We start from the raw sequence: 20,114 nt of genomic DNA on the forward strand, positions 1-20,114 counted from the left end.
CCATGACAGCATACAACAGAGACATAAGATTATCATAGAGACGATGGATATTAAACATCTATTTTAGTATTACTAAATACTTTACGTCCGGCTGTACTAGAGTCAGGTAGGATTGAACTGAAACATATCTTCCTCCAGCAACCCCATCATGTACTGGTTACCAGAGAACCAATTCCCCAATTGGGCCGCCTGAGACATCTCCGCCATAGACATATCCTGACCTTGAGTTTGGCCTGGAGCTGACACAGACGGACCCCCAAATTCAGATGTCTGAAGCGATGCATCCGGCACACCGGTGTTCATCGACGAACCGTCTGGCTGAAAAGCGCCCCATGGATTATTAGCCACCGCGTTTCCAGGTGCTAATCCAAGCGCACTCAAGTAGGCGTCGAATTCCTGGCCTACGGATGCCATGTTCTGGTCCTCGCCGGCTTGTTTTCGTGACTTGGCTTCGACGTAGAGGCGAGCGACTGTGCCGAGGACTGAGCAGAGGTTATGGAGGCGGTCGATTGACTGGGAGAAGCGGCAGAGCGGGCGTAGAGAGGCGACAAAGTCCTCGAGGCGGGTGAGATCTTGGCTGTCGGACGTTGTGATGACGTGACAGAATATGACGATGAAGGGAACGAATGGGGAGAGGAAAATTGCCCTGTCAGGGATGATTGATGAGTCAATGGAATCGCTTCTCTGAGATTATTTTTTGACTCACCAATGCATGTAAGAGCACCGTAGATTTTCGGAAGCTTCTTTAAGACTGGCTATACATACTTGGTGAAGCTCTAACGATGCTCTGGCCGTTTCGATACACTCCGGGATGAACGTGCTAGGCGAGCCAGGTTCAACGGGGATAGCACGGTATATCAAAGTCAAAATTGCGAGTCGACTGACCCCGTCAGAGCGAAGATAGATAACATCGACTTCGGACATGTTCAAATCGGCAGTCAAAATCCGCTGTTCAGGACATGAGTATCAAAGCAAAGCACACAACGGGAATGTTTGGGTCATGCTCACATCAAAAGGCTCAAGGACGTCCCTCTTCATTTCAACAGCCAACCGCCGAGCATGCATCGCCCGTTCACTTTCTGGCTGATTCAATGCTGCTGGGCTATACAAATTGGTGTATATGTCGTTCTGGATGACGGCCTGTCTCGCCCATAGACTGCAGACCATGCTCCATACTCCCATGTTTGGAAAGCATTCGAATGGCGAAGGTATATCCACGTCGCAGGCTTGTACCACTGAAGCACGTCCCAAGCGCAACGACATCAGGTTCATAATGGTGTACACAGACCAGAAAATGTCCTGTTTCCGATGTTGCAGCTCAAGAGGGTCATGCTCCATGGAAGAAAGGCGGTTGTACCCCAAAGTTTGGCACATGTGGATAGCTGTGGAGGCGAGCGTCCAGCTAACGGACGGCTTCGATATTTCGATTCCATGAATTGCCTGCGTTCATCAGCGACAGGTCTGCGCTAGTATTGGGGCCGTCTATAAGGGTACCCACACCAACAGCAAGTGCCACAACAGAATCCATGTTGACTGGCATCAAAATGTTCAAATTCGCCAATGCCGTCTCCAGATTATCCTTGCATACCTGGACATACTTCTGGTATTCGTCTCGCGAGACAGGCTCCTTCTCGCAGAACCCATATTCGACAAATATACCATAGAGGCCAAAGTTGGCTATAATAAACGTCGCGTCGGAGTACTCTTCGGTGGCAAAGTAAACTTCCTGGCATCTTGAAATAAAATAATCCACCGTGAAGAAAGGAATATAGCCTCCGAACGAGGCCGGTGGATTTTCTGAGTTTGGTCAGTATCCCAGCTTTCTTGGCATTGGTCTTCCAGTCATACCTTTGGCCCTTTTCAGTACCGTCAACACCACCGGTAGGGGTGGCATCTCCAACTCGCGTATGTCACAGCGAGCGCCCAAGCGAGAAGAGAGTTGACCTCGCTGCGTCCCAGCGTCCCGCTGTTTACTTTGCATTTCAACAATCTGCTTCAGTGATGAAAGAGCCTCACTGATCTTCGGACTAGAGAACATTTCTGGCGTACTGTGTGACACGGCAGTTTCAAGAAATTCCTGCGCATAAGCGGAATGAGCCGCGAGAGAGGAATTTCCTTCAAATGTAGACCCCGAATCATGCTGCTCAATGGCAAGGTTAGACGTGTACCCAGGGGCTTTTAAGTCCGAGTTATCTTGTTTGGACGCCGAGGATTGGGTTCGAGCTAGAGTATCAGGCGATGATAGAGACGATGCTGAAAACTTGGTGGTGGAGCTCACGCCCTGCTGCCGAGACGAGATCAAAAGCTCTCGCAATGCCTGCTCAATGCCTCCGAGGCGTTGTAATGTCTCCTCGACACCACCAAGGCGCTCTTCGATGAGATCAATCTTCTTCTCACTATTGAGACCTGTTAGCGACAAGCGATCAACCTAGCGAGCTGCCTGATCGATATCAATGACGTACTACTGGCTGGAAATCAACACCCGACGCCTGGGCTCGGATGGCCGTTGACCTTCTCCTGTGGAACGACAAGTAATGTTCGAGCTATGACAATTGGAGCATGGAACACGCTTGTCACATCGGATCTGAGACGAAGGTTAATTTCAATTCAAAATGCAGACAACCTTCATGCATATTGATGCATATTTACCTTCCGAGTACGGCATTGATCACACTATAATCAGTATAAAGTGGTAAGCGACCGTTATCTTCATAAAACATCTCGATTTCTTGCGCCAATGGCCTGATTCTATTTCTTTTCAGATTCCCCTTGGCCTTTGGGAAGTGGAGTACATACCGCACGTCGGGTCAAAGCGCCTGGCGTCTCGTGCTCCTCACGGTCGGAACCCCCGGGCTCCATGACAGCGTCGTACTAGAGCCACTAGGGGTGGGATTGTATCTGTCACTCGGGGGTTGCTAGAGTCAGTGGCATCGGCTATAGCTTGCGTGGGCGGAACTGGCTGCCTGGTGAACGGTGGGCGTAGGTAGAGGGAGAAGATCACGTGTCCTCGGAGTCGAGGACGGAAATGTCAGGCCATTACTGTTTCTGGAATTCCGAAGAGTTGAAGATATCAAAGAGTCTACTATAAATGGGAGCAATTCTATGGTAAATACAGTGGATCTTAAATATCAAATGTATCGACCAAATTCATGATATGTTCATTCGGCGTAACGCGGTCGTCAAAGAACGTGGCCCAGCAAAACGTTCTGGGAGTCTACGCTCCCGTGGGCAGAGCGCGTCCGGCACACACATACCACCGTTATAAAATAATCTATCCAGCAACGAAGGGAAAAAAAGAAAACCACAACTTGTCCAATGGATACAAACGACCAAGCTATTGTTTAGGAGAAGGCGGTGGAACCCATGCCCCGTCGCTATTCCAAACACCAGCGGGGCCGTACATGCCAGCCTCAGCGCCGCGCAAGAAAGCAAAGCGGAAAAAGAGTGCCTCGGGCTCATCGTCTTCATCCGAATCATGACCGACCTGCAAGAGAGACTGTACCTCAAACTCACGACTGTCGACCTCACGAGGCTCCAGAACAGGCATCTTGCTCAGCTCCAGCCCGTCATGCCCATGGCGGCTCCAGGTGAATTCGCCTGCTTGATTCTCATCAAGATAACCACGCCAGCGTTCCACGTCATTCAGCAGTACCGAAACTCCGTCCACGGCAAGGTCAGTCATTCGCTCGTGTTCCCACAGAGCAAATGTGATGTTACCATTGCCGCGGTGCGTGAATTTAGATCCTGGCTCGGGTAACGCGATCTGAACGGACGAAGCCGTGACGTTGGGATATGTGGCACCCCACCACCCGTGAGATCCACGCCCCGGGGCCAATTCCCCTAAAGCAGCGGGAGTCTCGATGATGGAGGCAAATCCCCAGCGAGCAACGCCGTTGATGAAGAGACCAAGGAGCAACCCTTGGTAAGCCAGCGAGGGGCGTGTGGGGAAGGCGGTACCCGGCATGAGCAGAATGGCGAGGATATAATGATGGATTCGAAGCCGGAGACCAGGCAGCGGGAGCAGAATCAAGATGATCAGTCCCATGGTGCAGTAGATCTTGAGGTAGCGTGGAAGCAAACCACCCTGCCGAATCTGCCATGCTTGGCTAAGAACGATAGTAAGCACAGTTGGAATGACCAAAGCAAGGGCCAATTTTGCACCGGGTTGTTGCTGAATATCCATTGGCGTCAAACGCTGAAGGGGTATCAATCGCGCAAATGTATAGTTGTTCAAGGCTCCAATGAAAAGCATCGGGGGGAACAAAAGGAGCTTCTCCAGTTGATAGATGGGTGACCTGATCGGCTGGAGAAGTGGAGCTGCACAAAATTTGTATAAAACGTAAATCACAAACGATGCAGGCAACATTCGAGACAGCAGCGTAGAAACAAGGTCGGACAGGTATGGATACGATGGCGGATCAGCAACCAGACCTGTATGGCAAAAGACCATGAAAAATGTACTGAAGAAAAGGACAGCCGGCGAAGTACAAAAGAGCCACAGGAGTCCGACCGCCGCCGCAGTTACTCCGAGAAGCGACCAGCGCGGATCAGCCGGGCAGTTTGACTGGGATGGGGATAGTTCGGGAAAGCTGAAAGACTTGGGGAATGTTGATGGGAAGGCCTCTGATAGAATTCCATTCTGTTTCACAGACGGAAAGGAGTGCGCTGCGCCTTCGAGCTTCACGACACCACAGCCACCATCGTTCGAAATGACTCCAGCGTGAATAGCGGCTTGGCAGACGAAACTGTCGGCGCGATAGATGGCACGATCGCCAGAGCCGGGCAGTGCGCCGCCAATAACGAGGCCTTGGTAGTTGAAGGTTTGGTTCCCCACGACATGTGGCTCCAGCAGCTTAGTATCACGGCAGTTTGCGGGACACCGGAATGCCACAGTCGAGACAGAGAAGGGACGGCAATCATTTCCATTGAGACCACATCCATTGTCGATTGCCCTATATCAGTTATGAATGTGTTAGCGCATCTCAATTCGCACGAGTGGCCATGTCGGCACGTACCAGAAATTCGTAGCACACGAGAGAGTCTGTAGCTGGCCATATCCTTCGATATATCCTGAGGAGCGCGAGTGTAAAAGAACCAAGGACCAGGGTAGGAACCAGGATGCGTATAGCAGCAGTAAAAGCGCGAGTTTCTGCTTTCTCTTGGGGAAAAAGTGTTCCAGGTACTGTACTGGGAGTTCTTGAAGACGCGGGAACAGCGGCTTCAGTAACAGCATATGTGGGGGATCGGGTCCCTTGATCCAATTCACAGTTGCGCGGCCTGCCTTTCTGAGCGGTAATGGCACCCATCTCCAGTGAAAGGATTTGGACGACTCCTGCAACCAGATAGGTAGAGCGCTGCCTGCTTCGACATCCGGCGGCGGGAAATCCTCGGAAGCGTCGGGATTGATGGGGTTCTCGACATCGTCAAGTAGCGGGGGCACATAAAGGCGAGCAGCCTCTTCGCGACCCTCTCCTATCATGGCTGAAGGGTGACTGGACAATGATCGACTGAAAAGTTGAGAGAAAGGAATGAACGAACGACTATGATGTCGGTGTTGGAGCGGTCGGCGCTAGGCGCAAGTGGAGATCTCCAAAAAAGTGGATTCGCAAAGCGGAGGATCAGCAGGGTCACCTCGCCATGAAGCAGGCGTCGTGAGGCAGAGGTTTAAGGATCCAAATGTGGAATAGAAAAAAAGGATAAAATATATGAGGTCCCAGGATGTATGAAAGACAACAATAGTGGACAGAGTGCAAGTGGGGAGTGAAAGAAGAAGAGTGAAGGAAGCCTGAAGGAAGGGCGGTCGACGGAGGGCGGTGATGCTTATGTGGCAGCCAATCAGCGTGGTTCCTGTGACCCAGTGGCGAGAAGTGCACGCGGCCCCAAAGGAGGATTGTTCATATTCAAATTTTCACTTTAGTCCAGTTATGCCTCAAAGGCGGAACGTACAGGATAGAAGTGTATAGCAGTATTGGGGCGATACAACTTCATCATTCCAGGAAGTCAAAAGTCAAATCAGCATTGGGCCAAAACTACTGCAGGGTGATCATCTCGGATTTCCCCGCAAGCGCGACTTTGAAGATCAGTCCTCGGGTACCTGGCAGTGGCGAAGATCAAGAAGACTGCAGGAGTATGCAGGGATCGTAGACATATATCATATAATCAGATACATTGTCACCACTTTTACACAAGGCCTCTTTCTGGATCTCACCATCAATGTTGTATGCCTAGAACAGATTCCGGTCCGTTTGGACTGAATACAGAGTCGTATGGACCAGGGAAGGCACATCTTCAGCCCTCCGGCTGACAATCCAAGTAGCAAGGCAGCCAGACGAAGAAGAACGGGGCCCGCAAAGTCGTAGAGATCCATTCAGCCACTCGTATTGCTTGAATAATCGCTGGTATTGGTTATTTTCGGAGAAATAGGTAGGCTCTGAAGCATAGGTATGACAGCTAGTAGCCCTGAGGTCTATCGCACTTTGGAAATAGACATGAAACAGTGTGGACACGTATCTCTCGCCGCCCATGGCTTGGAGGAATCCATAGGGGAAAGGATGTACGAAGACAGGGCCAAATCGCTGTCTCAAAGCAACTCTGACAGGCACCGCAAATGGTATAATAGGACCCTGACCTGCACAATTGATTGCATAAGCCACAAACAAAATAATCGTGCCCATCTACATGGATAATGGCGCACTGCCGGTAAATCTCTTTCTGGAGTCCACATTCAATGCAGAATCGGCGGTCGCTCTTGCTTCCTCCCTTACCACGATGTTGCAGTATTTGTTCGTCGGCAATGCTTCTTCGAGGACGTAACTTTAGAGAGAAACAGCAAGAAAAGCGCCCAGCATATCTAGAGATGTAAGCTGCTGTTTATTCCATTTATGGTGGTAGAATAAGTGCTTCTTGATGAAACTTGGAGGAAGGTGCTTCCCTTGGCCATTTCTCAACTTCACATAGATATGCCAATTTTTCGTGTTGCGTTCGAGGTGTCGCATCCATCCTGGCTCTGAAGAATGAACACGTCTGAGATAGAAACAGTTGGGAAGGATAACGCAGGTAGCGCATTATCTCCAAAAGTAGCTCATCTGGAAGATTGAATAATGTCACTTTCGAAGAGGAAGTCATGACACAATTAGACACTCCAAATGGCAACAAAGCTTCGAGGCGATGGTATGCTTGTCACTGTTCAGCTGGTATGGCGCTGGGAATAATAGCAAGACCCTGTACCCTGTGAGCATTGCTGGTGATATCGTCTTCATCCATGACCACAAATTGAGATCAATATCCTTTCCGATTGAATAGATGCATCATCATGAGATATTCTGGGGCTTGCTAACAGTCGACTCCGATTTAGGTCTATTGTGGACTAGAGCGTTTATAGGAAGAACTCAGAAAGAAACGAGAACGAAGCGTGGAAGGATGCAACCAATCAGTCTAGGCTGTAGGCTGACTTTAATACATGTGATACTTTTGATCAGACCTCTTGTAGGCCCCTTTCTCCCTTATCTCTGTCCTATAGCTCTCGAGGATCCTGGTAACCTCAGGCGAGGTCTTCCAGGCGTCCGAGCTACGTCTTCCGTGACCCACCGTTAGGGTGCTTATCAAGCACCCCAACACCCACGGCCAAACCGTGCGGGGGATCCAACAGGTTTCTCGGAGATTAGAAATCGGGTATTTCACTGATGTCCTCCCTCGAGAAAATCCCGTTTTGCTTTTTCGCTTTGGTCTCTCTCTGGTTTTCATCCCTCGTCCCATTGAAAAGTAAGCATATGCACGCCCGTTGAGCTGCAGCGATCGTCATGACGGCCGTCACATCTGCACAACCGTTGGACTTGTCGCACCACTTCTCCTATGCGGCTAAGAATCGCGATCAGAGCAGTATAAAGAGCCTCTACAGGTACTTTCAAATCCCCAATATCGCCAATCTTGCCGGAGGTATATGACAATGCCCTTCCCTGCATCTCTGTGTAACTATAGCCTCGGCTAATCTTCTATACTCTCTTTGCTAGGTTTACCACACCCTTCATATTTCCCATACGACACTCTCGAAGCGACCGTCGCCCGGCCTCAGCGTCTGCAGCCCTCCAACAAAGATGACGTCAAAGCCGATCGAGTCGTCATCCCCAAAGAAGTTAAGACTGCCGATCCTACACGGAAAATCGACTTGACCACAGCTCTTCAGTATGGCCTTGCCGAAGGCTATCCGCCGCTTGTCTCGTTCCTCCGACAATTCGTCCGCGACCATCTCCATCCCAATGTCCCGTACAAAGGAGGCCCGGAGATCATCATGTCATGCGGCAATACCGACGGTTTCTCCAAAGCCATTGAGCTTTTCACTAATATCTGGAATCCCGACCGGGACTGGATTCAGCAGCGCGAGGGCGTGTTGTGTGAGGAGTTTACCTATATGAATGCCATTCAGACCATCAAACCGCGAGGCCTGAACACCGTCGCCGTGGCAGTCGATGGCCAGGGTATGCTAGCTTCTGGCAAAGGCGGCCTAGCGGACGTCTTGGAAAACTGGGATTTCCGCCGTGGAAGACGTCCCCATCTCATGTATACCGTGACGTGAGTTGCGCTTCTCGTTGCGTAGTATTCGCAATTCATGACTCAATGTACTAACGACATTCATTTGACAGGATTGGCCAGAACCCCACAGGAGGAAACCTTTCCATTGAGCGACGGAAGGAAATCTACGCACTCTGCCAGAAATATGACGTGATTATTGTGGAAGATGATCCATACTGGAATTTGCAATTCCCCTCCGCATACGAGAAAGAGGCCCGTTATCGGGGGGCCTCCACAGAGCCTACACCCTACAATCGAAGCTATAATGCCGAGGGCAGGTCTTCGGGGTATGCGTTTTTGGACTCGCTGCTGCCTTCCTATTTATCAATTGACACCGAAGGACGAGTTGTTCGACTTGACACGTTCTCGAAGACTATTGCTCCCGGCAGTCGCCTGGGTTGGATCACTGCGCAGCCTGCCGTCATCGAGCGCATTACTCGCATTACCGAGGTCACGACACAGCAGCCCTCAGGATTCGTGCAGTCTATAATCGCCAAAACAGTTATCGGCGAACAATTGAAGGATAATGGGGCACGTGTTCTGAAGAAGGAAGATATCTCAAGCTGGCGCATGGATGGGTGGGTCCGTTGGCTGGAAGGACTGCGTGGGGGGTATGAGAGACGCATGAATGACATGTGCACCATCTTGGAAGAGAACAAGTTCCTGTTCTCAGAGAAATCTGAAGTCTCATCGACTGCCAACCACGTCAATGACTGGGAGGTAGTCGATCGGGTGCAGATGTACGACTTTGTCTGGCCCAAGGGCGGGATGTTTGCCTGGGTCGAGATCCGCCTTGATAACCATCCACTGCGAACTAAATACAGCGAGCGAAAATTATCCAAGGCTTTCTGGATCCATCTCACGAAGAAGCCGTATTTGTGTCTTGTGACGCCTGGCCAGTTATTTGCGGCAGGGCCTAAGTCTGTCGAGAAGGAACACCGGTTTATCCGTGTAGCTTTCGCGCCGATGGACCTAGAGGATGTCGCGCCTTTCACTCGCAGGCTTGTTGAAGGGTTCCGGTCATTCTGGAAGCGGGAGAATCTAGATGGCTTGGATGATGGCGATGATGAGACTCTGGCGATGCAGTCGATGCAATTGGAGTCTGGTATCATCAACTTTATCGGTCCTGGATGCTAATGGAAGCCAAGGTCTTCTTATACCTATCTTTGCTATCTTTTTTTATTCTAGTAGTGGGCACAGAGCTGTTCCTTCGGCGGTAATCTACTTTTAACTAACCATGATGGATTACAATGACAAAGTTTGTTATGATGCACTTTGAGAACCTTCGAATTTATCCTACCACTTTTATTGAAACGGGTAAATTGAAAACGATCAAACCACTTTTCGTCAATACTTGGCTTGATATAAAATGAACGATGCATTAAGGCACCCAAAAGGCACCCAATGTGATGCCTGGCTGCCTGAGGATTCAAGTGTGGGGATCCAATTTCTCCGCACGAGGAGGGGGGAATCGCAATCTTCATCTCGCTGGTCACACAAACAATGTCGGAGCTGGACGATCTGCCGAACCGAGAGCTTGCCGAAGAAATTGAAGCTATCAATGCCATCTACGAGCCCGACACCGTCACGGTGACCCGCGCACCGACAGCGCAATCCACCACCAGTACCCTCGATCTAGGAAATTCCGGGTCAGGTAGCGATGATGCGCAAACGACGGTGACACTCCAAATCCCCGGACAGTCATATCTCTCCTTTCGTATCGGGTTTGGCGCCACATACCCCGAGACTCAGCCTTTAGTGCTTGGAACGGCCTCGACCGCGGCGCGTGGAGAGGGTAAAATTGCCGTGGACGTTCTGGGAGATATTGTACAACGGACATGGCAACCGGGCGCTGTGTGCTTGTTCGATGTGATCAGTGAAGCGGTGGAGGTATTCCCAGAATTGAATATTGGCGGGGCGAAGGACAACCCGCAGACCGAGACGACAGAACCCTCTTTCACGACAGGCCATACATCGAGCCAAACGACGAGCTCCAATGGAGCTGCCGCACAACAAGCAACAGAGAATTTTGCATCTCTCTCTTTACAAGATACCTTCGGGCTTGATAGTCCACCAGACTGGATCCTCTCCGACGTGGTGACGGAAAAAAAGTCCGTCTTTCTCGCCCGAGCAGTCCGAGTAACGAGTCTAGCGCAGGCGCAGACCTTCTTGGACCACCTGACAGCGACGGATAAGAAAGTCGCCGTGGCGACGCACAACATTAGCGCTTGGCGAATCAAACAAAGGAAAGATACGGAGTCTAAGAGCACCGACTCTGACACGGCGGAGACCGTGATCCAGGACTACGACGATGATGGAGAAACGGCAGCCGGGGGCCGTTTACTTCATGTGATGCAGTTAATGGATGTGTGGAATGTCCTCGTTGTGGTCTCGCGATGGTATGGTGGGATTCATCTGGGACCTGCGCGATTCAGACTCATTAATGATGTCGGTCGGGACGCTCTGGTTAAGGGTGGTTTCACCCGAGAGGATAATACGGCTGGTCCTGACAAGGCCAAGAAGAAGGGGAAGAAATGAAAGAGCAATCGCCAGGTATATACCCCGCGTCTCCCAACCTAGCGTCAAATGAACATTCAGCCCTTCAGGATCAGGCTGGAATTACGGCACGGCCAGAGAGACCAAAGGTCTCTATTGTGTATACATATACATATATATGTCACTTGGGGTTGAAACCTAAAGAGGAATACAAGTTCCTTTGCATGTCGCAAGTCGGACGAATAAATCTCCAACAAAAACGAGCTATCTATTCCAACAGCGCGATTAGCTGCGCGTCTCAACCTGCTATTGACAGTCTTTGGTATAGCCGTCTGAGTAAGTAGAGTAGGCATCTTCAATCATATTTTAAGGAACATCCCGAAATCAGGCAGAGGCCGAGTGGAAATTGCCAGAAACCATCTGTGGAGTGGAGCATTCTTTTGGATCTAAAATTCTACGTCCATATCAAAAATTCACACTACTAACTGTTTTCATCCCTAGTTAAATCAATAGTGCAAGATATAGCGATTAATTCTTGTTATGATTCGGTCTACAATCTAAGTTTCGGACCGTGGATAGAGCTAGTCTAGGACGTATCGGGAAACGAAACCATCTATGGAGTAGAGCATTCTTTGGACCTTTCCTTCGTAGCGGCTACTTATATATACTAGTTAAAGTCGGGTTCGCGTAGATGTAACATCGGCAATCACCTAAAATTCTACGTCTATATCAAAAATTTATACTACTAACTATTTTCATCCCTAGTTAAATCAATAGTGCAAGATATAGCGATCAAGTCTTGTTATGATTCGGTCTACAATCTAAGTTTCGGACCGTGGATAGAGCTAGTCTAGGACGTATCGGGAAACGAAACCATCTATGGAGTAGAGCATTCTTTGGACCTAAAATTCTACGTTTATATCAAAAATTTATACTATTAACTATTTTCATCCCTAGTTAAATCAATAGTGCAAGATATAGCGATCAAGTCTTGTTATGATTCGGTCTACAATCTAAGTTTCGGACCGTGGATAGAGCTAGTCTAGGACGTATCGGGAAACGAAACCATCTATGGAGTAGAGCATTCTTTGGACCTAAAATTCTACGTCTATATCAAAAATTTATACTACTAACTATTTTCATCCCTAGTTGAATCAATAGTGCAAGATGTGGCGAGCAATTCTTGTTATGATTCGGTCTACAATCTGAGGTTCGGACCGTGGATAGCGCTGGTCTAGGACGTATCGGGAAACAGATCTACAATTTCTCCGGCTCTCTTTTCCATCTCTCGCGATTCACTGTCGCTCCACAGCTCAGCTGAAGACCCATCGACACAGAACAGGAAGTGATTTACCTTATTGGTATCTTTAAGAAGGCCCGAGGCTCTGGGCGTGAACCCCCTGCTCACGGGAGTGCTTGCACTGATAGGCAGTTAAAATCGGGATCACCTCGTTGATGTACACAACATCAACTTCAAGATGCTGCACCATGCTTTCAAGTCGCTCGTGGTCGCACTGGCGTTCGGCGCTCACGCCGTGTCGGCACAGAATTCGGCCACCTCTCTCGTGAGCCGTCGCCTCACTGAGTATTTGATGCCGGTCGCTAGTGAGACGCATGAGTTTGCGCGCGTGCCGAACTCGAATTTCGTGCTGCTTTCGCAAATGTCTGACAGCCAGCTCATCAAGATTGAGCTGAATCCTACCACCGAGGAGCCTATTGCTTTCCAGTCATTCCCCATGGGAAAGAACAGCAGTTCACAGCTTCATGGCGTGTGGCCGTCGACGCTCTACCCCGGCATGATGTGGCTGACCCTGCAGGCCGACAACCAGCTGCTACTCGTGGATCCTGGTAAAAACCTCTCGACTCCGCCGTCCATCCTACAAACCATCGATATCCCCGCACCAGGAAACGGCCCGCATTGTGTGTTTGAAATTGGAAACCGCGTCTGGGCCGGCCTCAAGGTGGCATCCGAGCAAACGGGCCAGTACTATGTATTCTCCGCCGATGTCTCTAACCACACAGACCAGACGCTATACCCGTGCCTCAACAGCCCCGTGTTTATCAAGGAGGAGCCGACCACCGGTTTGATCTACGCCACACAAGACACCGACTCGTCCATAATGCGCATCAATGTCACCAGCGGCGAGACGACACAGCTGCCAATCCCACCCAGCGTCGGCAACAACGCCGTCGGAATGATCACCGGCTACGGTCCCATGAATGGTGTATGGTTCACTCTCGCTGGCAATGCCACTGGTGGCACCGGCACCTTTGGCCATATCGGATCCACTGGCGAGATGGAGTTCTTCCAGCTCCAGCACCCGATGCTTGGTACCAACGCTGGTCTACTGCATATCGCTGACGCGTCGAGCGTAGCCGGCGGCCCAGCCTTATGGCTCTTGTCAACGTCGCTGCTCAGCAACAATTCACCCGATGCCCTGATCCGCGTGACTTTCGACGCTGACATCACAACAATTTCTGGCGAAGAGTATATCTCGATGCTCACTCAAAACGCTATGGTGCACCGTGTCCTGCCAATGGATGCCACGGTCCTAGTGTCCGAGCTCCACACATTTACACTCGCTCAACTCACGTACAATAACACTATTGCTGGACAGTGGCTGCCAGCTGAGGCTATCAGTGACACCACTGTTTACACCCAGGCTGGTTAAGTGTAACTTGTCGGTGGAAAGTCTGTGGCTAGATCATATAGATTCTGCTATCATGGACACATTCTTCAAAGAGTAATCTAATAAAATATGACATATCTTTTATAAACCTTTGCATTTGAGTAATGAACAGCGGTTCGCAAAGAAATATCTAGGAAACAGGTCTCTCGGCTCAGTTCCCAGTAATCTAATTGTATGGCCATTACTTAGTCAATGATTCTTAAGGTAGTTAGTTAACATAAGCAAAACTGAAACAAACCTACTATTTACAGTATCATACTTCATTTGAAATCCAAATAAAGCATCGAATGAATGGTCCTACAAAACTGGAATCTAAAATCAACGTCACGTCGTTGAGCCCCATACAGGGCCTCGGCGAAAATGTTCGAGAAAAAGCCAAGGAATATGAGTCTGTAGGCATAGCCTGTTTGGATCCCGACGTTGCCGACAACTTCTTTGCCAAGACAGGTGAATGGAGGCTTTGGAACCGAAGACGCTGGGCTGTTATTGGAGAAAGCAGGATACTTGCAATAACAGGGCTCTGGGCGAAGTCATTCATCTTGACACTAGAAAAGGAGAATTTATCCAATTGATCTGATCTTAGAAAGATCTTCGATGTGTCTCTATCAGTAGTGTCTTCAAAGTGCCTAATTGGTAGGTATACGCCAGAAAGAGAATGGCAAGCTGCGATTAACACACAGAACTTCTCAACAGAACTCAAGTCAATTACGAAGGAATAAAGCCCTTTTCTGCCTGGCTTTTCCTAGGCACGATATTATGCCGGTCCAGATCTAAGAATGGGTGTCATATTGTCCTCTTGACTGTCTATGTGTGCAACACTGCACCGATTTGAATGTTCACAGCCCCTCTCTCCATTCCATGAGGTCTTCTCAGTAATCGTGTTATATAGAACACTTGAAATGTGTCCAAGACTACCAAGGTCTTGCTGGGCCGGTGACAGCGTGCTGTGAATGATTCGAGAGACAATCTGCACCCTGCGGCGAAGGAAATCTTCCGACCCTGTTATCGTGTCAAGTCCGGTGATTTCATGAGCAGCGCATTCTCTTCAAGACCTCATGACTGAAATATCTTGGAAGATTGAAGTCCCAACAAATCGCCAGCCGGCCGGGCCAATTTCCATGTCATCTCAAAGATATTGATTTATATCCACAGTAATACTGCCCATCTGCAGGTCTATCGCTGATGTGACCATGGGGCTAGGCAGAATCCATGACAAAAATTGATTCTGAAAGACTCAATATACCAGCCAGAGTCACAAAAAGTCCCCAGTCAAGCACATGTAACATACCTTGAGGCATTTTCAGCTCATATCGACTATATCTGGCCCGCGTTACCGTAGCATGGACGATGCTACAGCCTTGCGACTGCTCAAGTTTGATACTATTGTCACCGCCAAGCCCATACTCAAGCCAATCCTCGTGAGAGGAGCTGTAGGTGGTGTTCGAGGTACTTGGTTGCGATGAATAGGCATCCATGTTCGAACGATCAACTAGTAGTCAGTTAGAGGTTCGCGAAGCCTGGATATTTGAGGGGTTTTCCCGGTCGACAACCAGTGCGTGCATGGTGAACAGTCTCGAGATCGATCAAACTACCACCGTACCATGGAACAAGACGGAGTGGATGAACCTTAGTGAACAAAATGAGGGGCTTGGGAGATTCTGCGACTGCAGGTCTGGATCCCAGGGTCTACTCCATAGTTTATTAACGTTACTAGTGTGGATTTATTCAATGCTACGCCCGCTGCGAACCTACGCCACAACCCCCGCTAGCATATCCATTTTATTTACAAGGCGGACATAACCGAGATTAGGCAGTGGGGAGGGCGATTCGTGAGATTAGAAGTTGCACTTTGTATATGACAAGAGGATTGCCAAGTATAAGACGTGCAAGACGTTCCTCGGGACCTGTCATGGCGATATGTTATCAATCTGAAACGCCTCTGACAGATGGCTTTCTATGGATCTCATGGTGCTCCATGGCGTTACAAAATCGCTGGGTCTCGGAAGATAATGTTGAACCGTGGGCATGATAGTTTGAATAGGCTTTGTTTGATTATGGATTGTAGATCGTACTATGCGGAATCAACATCCGCCATACAAAGAAGAACAATAGGATAAAGGGATATGTCACATCGCATATGTCCATTTCCCCTCCATCACCCATGTCCAAAATGCTCAACAGTAGCAGGCTAGCAGTACATGTGACGTCTATGGTCTATGCTTGAATGTGTCGATATTATTTTCGAAACAACAGGGTTCGCGGCATCTTCGGTTGACACCTTCAGTTTCCCAAGATCCACTCGATCTTCACGCTAAGCCGCACCATCCCAGCCCGTCTTCTTGGGTTTCAACCGAGGCTGCCATACAACTCGGGTGGATGTATCAGGACCCTGAACAATGTCTTTTTTTCAAGGCAAAGAGCATCCCAGACTCGTGATCGACAGCCTCAGTGCCGGGCATTGTGGGCCACTAGCGATTCTCTCCCGTAAGGTCTGTCGCGGGAAACGTTCAGGCACAAAATCAACAGGTCAAAACACCTGCGCCACGGGCGCGAGGGCTGCTTCCAACTATAGAGGATGTCTGATCTTCTCCAGCAGTCCTGTTCTTCTTCGCGCAGTGCGTCATCGGGATCCAAAGTTTTTGCAGCACGCAAGGATAGCGAGGGTGCAAATCGCAAGCGCACCAGCCGGTTGGCTACGCAAAGTGCCGAGCGTCTGGGGGGCCCATCCTGCAGCTAACAGGGGACCTGGGGTGGACTTGTCACCGTCCCAGTAAAGCGTGGGAGACACATGAAACCGCCAAACGAGGCCCTCCGTTCACCACGACTGCAACCTCCAGTTTCAACGTCCAAATGGTACACATTCGAATTCCCAGATGGTCGTGCAGCGTGGTACAATCAGTTGCTTGTGCAGCCTGATTCGGCCCCTGGCCCGCAGACAGGAAACAGAGGCGTCAACCATCGGGATTCTCCACAACCAATCCACCGGTCGCGAGGCCCAGGCACATGGAGACTTTGGGACCCAAGTTGATGGTGAGACGCTTGGCAATTGGCCGAGCTTCTTGTCGGAAGGGGTAGATGAAAAACCGTCGTGCCTTGCGCCAGCTCTGTCCCGACAGGAGTCTTGTCTGTGCGGTGGTTGGCTCCTTCACCAGCCGCCTCGCCGCTGGGACTGGTCAATCTGCCCAGTCCGGGGGTCGCGTTCCGAGCCTCTGAGTGGCCACGGGACTCTGCCACATCACCACCACTCACCGTTCGGATCTGGCAATTGCACGCTTGGAGGGCACACCACTTGAAACATCCCAGCTTTTCGAGAATCTGGATCTCCACTCGCCCTGTCGTCTCTATTGTACTCTCACGACGCGTGCCATCATCGAGCAGGCCATTCGGAAGGGTGGATTGGTCAGGCCGCGGAGTAAATCAAACTTGGGGAGTATCTAATTGATTAGCGTATTGCCCCAGCGGATCTCGTTGTGACTCCATTCAGGGACCGAGATGTCCGTCACGACTCCGTACCTGCTGGCTGCTGGGCTGATGGGTGCACGACCCTACGTCGTACCGTTTCCCTGACTGATACTGGCGGGAAGCGAAGAGGAGAAGTATGGTAGAGGAAGAGATGGAGGAGGAGGCGGAGGTCGAAGGACAAGTTGGATATAAAACCCTTCCACGTCATGGCTGTATCTTCTTCTTCTTTTTCTTTTCTTTTCCTTTAGTCGGGCATTTCCATCCTTTCCCTTCTTCCCTTCACGGTTCGACAAACCTTCCAACAGGCCAGTCCTGTCTTCCTTTCTCTTCTTCTTTTTGCTTGGTAGTCATCGCCTGTGGCGAACTACAACACTCCTTCTAGAACCTCATCGCTTCCAAGACATTCCATAACATTGGGTCCTACATTGTCATTGTCTATCTGAGACTCCTTCTTTCCAAAAAAGCTTAGCAGAGATTGTTTGATACAGCTCTGCTCTTAGCTCTGACAAAGGTATTATTCTACGCAGCTCTCCATTACTGTGCATTGCATCGCATTCTTGTGGAACTTTCCGTCTCGTTGTGTTTGTGCCCCTGGTGTTTGATATAATCCTATTGTTTGATTGTATCATTGCTGCCTCTCTCATCCCATCCAAATGGAATGCGAGAACATCCATGCTTGATATTGGAGCGATGCCTGCACCAATCCAACAATGCCTTTTCCTTCTCTTGGTAGCCTACATCGCTGCCTATACACCCACCTCTCTGTGAAGTCTTCTCTCCATGGAACACGTTATAAACAGCCATACCCCGTCATCATCCTCATCCTCTTCCCTTTCTCATCCACTAACTCTTCTGGCGCAGGAAGCCTTGACCCGCTCTGCTCTCGCGACTACCAACATCCAATCCTTTACCGTTTGACCACTTTCGTCTGGTACGAATCGGATCTCCATTTTTAAGATTACCTGTCGAACAATCAAAAAAGTTCCCTTCATCAACATGATGCTCGCCAAAACCTTCTTGGTTGCCGCTCTCGGTGCCTCTGTGGCCAACGCCCACATGATCATGACCCAGCCCGTCCCTTACGGCAAGGATAGCCTCACCAACTCCCCGCTTGATGCTCAGGGTGGTGACTTCCCCTGCAAGCTTCGTGACGGTACCTACACTGTGTCCACAGAGAACATGATGACCATTGGTGAAGTCCAACAACTGCGGTTCCAGGGAGGCGCCACTCACGGCGGTGGTTCGTGCCAGATCAGCTTGACTGAAGATCGGGCCCCGACCAAATCGTCTACTTGGAAGGTCATCAAGTCCATTGAGGGAGGCTGCCCTGCGAACGTTGACGGCAATCTGGGATCTGATGCTAGTGCCGCAGATCCCTATCACTTCAACTTCACCATTCCCGACGGAATTGCTACCGGCAAATACACTCTCGCCTGGACCTGGTTCAACCGCATCGGAAACCGCGAGATGTACATGAACTGTGCTCCGGTTACGGTCACAAGTGGCTCATCCAAGCGTTCCGTGGAGGCCCCTGTTATCGAGCAACGCTCCTCCAGCTTCCCTCCTATGTTCGTTGCGAACATCAACGGCTGCACGACCAAGGAAGGCATCGACATTCGTTTCCCTCAGCCTGGCAGTGTTGTCGAATATGATGGTAACCCTATCAACCTGGCTCCCGCCGGTGAGGCCGCTTGTTCCGGCACTCCTACTTTCGGCGGCGCAGGTGACACTGGCTCTGGCACTTCAAGCTCGGGCTCGGGCTCTTCTGGCTCTGGCTCTGGCTCCAGTGCCTCATCCACTGTGGCGGGAGGCTCTCCTATCGAGACTTCAACTCAAGCCGGCGCCCCCGCTCCATCCTCCACGAGTGCCCCAGCTGAGACTAGTGCCCCAGCCGAGACCAGTGTTCCTAGTGCCCCTCAGCCTGTTGTTTCTTCCACTGCACCGGCCTCTCCCTCTGGCTCTTCGAGCTCCGGCACTCTAACTGGATCCTGCAGCCCGGAGGGTTCTTGGAACTGCATCGCTGGTACCTCCTTCCAGCGCTGTGCCAATGGGCAGTGGACTGTCTCTCAGCAGATGGCCGCTGGCACTCAGTGCACCGCCGGCATGAGCTCTGACCTCTCTGTTTCTGCCATCAAGGCTGCTCGCGAGATCTCCGCAATGCGCTTCCGCAAGCGTACCATCGGCGACTCGCACCATGTCTAAGCGTCCTCGGCTCCGTCATCGTACGTCCACACCTTCGATAACCGCTTGAGGCGGCTGTTGTACCCCGATCTTCAATTCTTGATTGCATTCTCACATCGATCTTCATTCACATTACTTTTCGTATTCGCTCCTGGATTATGGGCTCTGGGACGGACCCTTTTTTTCGCTGCATCATGTTTCTCGGTTCTTCCCGTCATGTACATTCTTAGGATGAGACTTGTTTAAGTCAGGATATCTCATGCATTTTTATGGGGCTTTAGTAGGTAAAGGAGTGCAAGTGTACGTAGTAGAATATCAACCGTAAATCAAGCCTGAGTTAGTCTAGCCTGTTAAGATTTCTCGGGCGTGAGCTTGGAGACTATGTATCCTGGATACATCCATTTATGGCCAATTGTACGTTATCATATACTCTTCGTATATAACGGTATAATGATAGCCAGCAATATCTTATCTTAGGCACTGTGTTGGCAAGCTGGTGAAGAGCATTAGGCTAAGGCGGGTAAGCTTTGAATAAATTGATCACCTATAAAACGCTAGCAGGGATTATCAGCCCTATGGAATAATCCAAAAGTCCGCAATTCAATTGCCGAGTTGTACTAATCCGAGAACATTGAAGCTTAACTGTTTCCATGGATGGTGTTTGGACTCAATGAATCTTTATTCCATTAGAGCTTGTGAAACAGCAACAATGAATAA

General features: G+C 50.1%; 6 protein-coding genes across 6 annotated transcripts; 4 read left to right on the plus strand and 2 right to left on the minus strand.

Moving 5' to 3' along the window:
* Positions 1 to 102: 102 nt before the first annotated feature.
* N7458_002990 (uncharacterized protein) lies at positions 103 to 2,859 on the minus strand (the record flags this gene model as incomplete). The annotated part of the gene is made up of 7 exons (XM_056906373.1): positions 103 to 646; positions 707 to 948; positions 1,009 to 1,440; positions 1,499 to 1,797; positions 1,849 to 2,396; positions 2,463 to 2,584; positions 2,797 to 2,859. 7 exons carry the CDS (start codon positions 2,857 to 2,859, stop codon positions 103 to 105), a joined length of 2,250 nt encoding a protein of 749 aa, XP_056770480.1.
* Positions 2,860 to 3,334: 475 nt separating this feature from the next.
* On the minus strand, positions 3,335 to 5,479 carry N7458_002991 (LCCL domain-containing protein; the record flags this gene model as incomplete). Its single annotated transcript, XM_056906374.1, has 2 exons — positions 3,335 to 4,952; positions 5,016 to 5,479. 2 exons carry the CDS (start codon positions 5,477 to 5,479, stop codon positions 3,335 to 3,337), a joined length of 2,082 nt encoding a protein of 693 aa, XP_056770481.1.
* Positions 5,480 to 7,799: 2,320 nt separating this feature from the next.
* Positions 7,800 to 9,705, plus strand: N7458_002992 (putative aromatic amino acid aminotransferase; the record flags this gene model as incomplete). Its single annotated transcript, XM_056906375.1, has 3 exons — positions 7,800 to 7,935; positions 8,010 to 8,568; positions 8,640 to 9,705. The coding sequence occupies 3 exons, from the start codon at positions 7,800 to 7,802 to the stop codon at positions 9,703 to 9,705; spliced, it is 1,761 nt and encodes a 586-aa protein (XP_056770482.1).
* Positions 9,706 to 10,071: 366 nt separating this feature from the next.
* On the plus strand, positions 10,072 to 11,106 carry N7458_002993 (IMPACT family protein; the record flags this gene model as incomplete). The annotated part of the gene is made up of 1 exon (XM_056906376.1): positions 10,072 to 11,106. The coding sequence occupies one exon, from the start codon at positions 10,072 to 10,074 to the stop codon at positions 11,104 to 11,106; it is 1,035 nt and encodes a 344-aa protein (XP_056770483.1).
* Positions 11,107 to 12,542: 1,436 nt separating this feature from the next.
* Positions 12,543 to 13,736, plus strand: N7458_002994 (uncharacterized protein; the record flags this gene model as incomplete). Its single annotated transcript, XM_056906377.1, has 1 exon — positions 12,543 to 13,736. The coding sequence occupies one exon, from the start codon at positions 12,543 to 12,545 to the stop codon at positions 13,734 to 13,736; it is 1,194 nt and encodes a 397-aa protein (XP_056770484.1).
* Positions 13,737 to 18,212: 4,476 nt separating this feature from the next.
* N7458_002995 (lytic polysaccharide monooxygenase AA11 family protein) lies at positions 18,213 to 19,418 on the plus strand (the record flags this gene model as incomplete). Its single annotated transcript, XM_056906378.1, has 1 exon — positions 18,213 to 19,418. The coding sequence occupies one exon, from the start codon at positions 18,213 to 18,215 to the stop codon at positions 19,416 to 19,418; it is 1,206 nt and encodes a 401-aa protein (XP_056770485.1).
* Between the last annotated feature and the right edge of the window lie 696 nt (positions 19,419 to 20,114).

This window comes from Penicillium daleae (assembly GCF_028827525.1).
Source record: "Penicillium daleae strain IBT 16125 chromosome Unknown utg000002l_segment0_segment0, whole genome shotgun sequence".
Classification (NCBI taxonomy): Eukaryota; Fungi; Ascomycota; class Eurotiomycetes; order Eurotiales; family Aspergillaceae; genus Penicillium; species Penicillium daleae.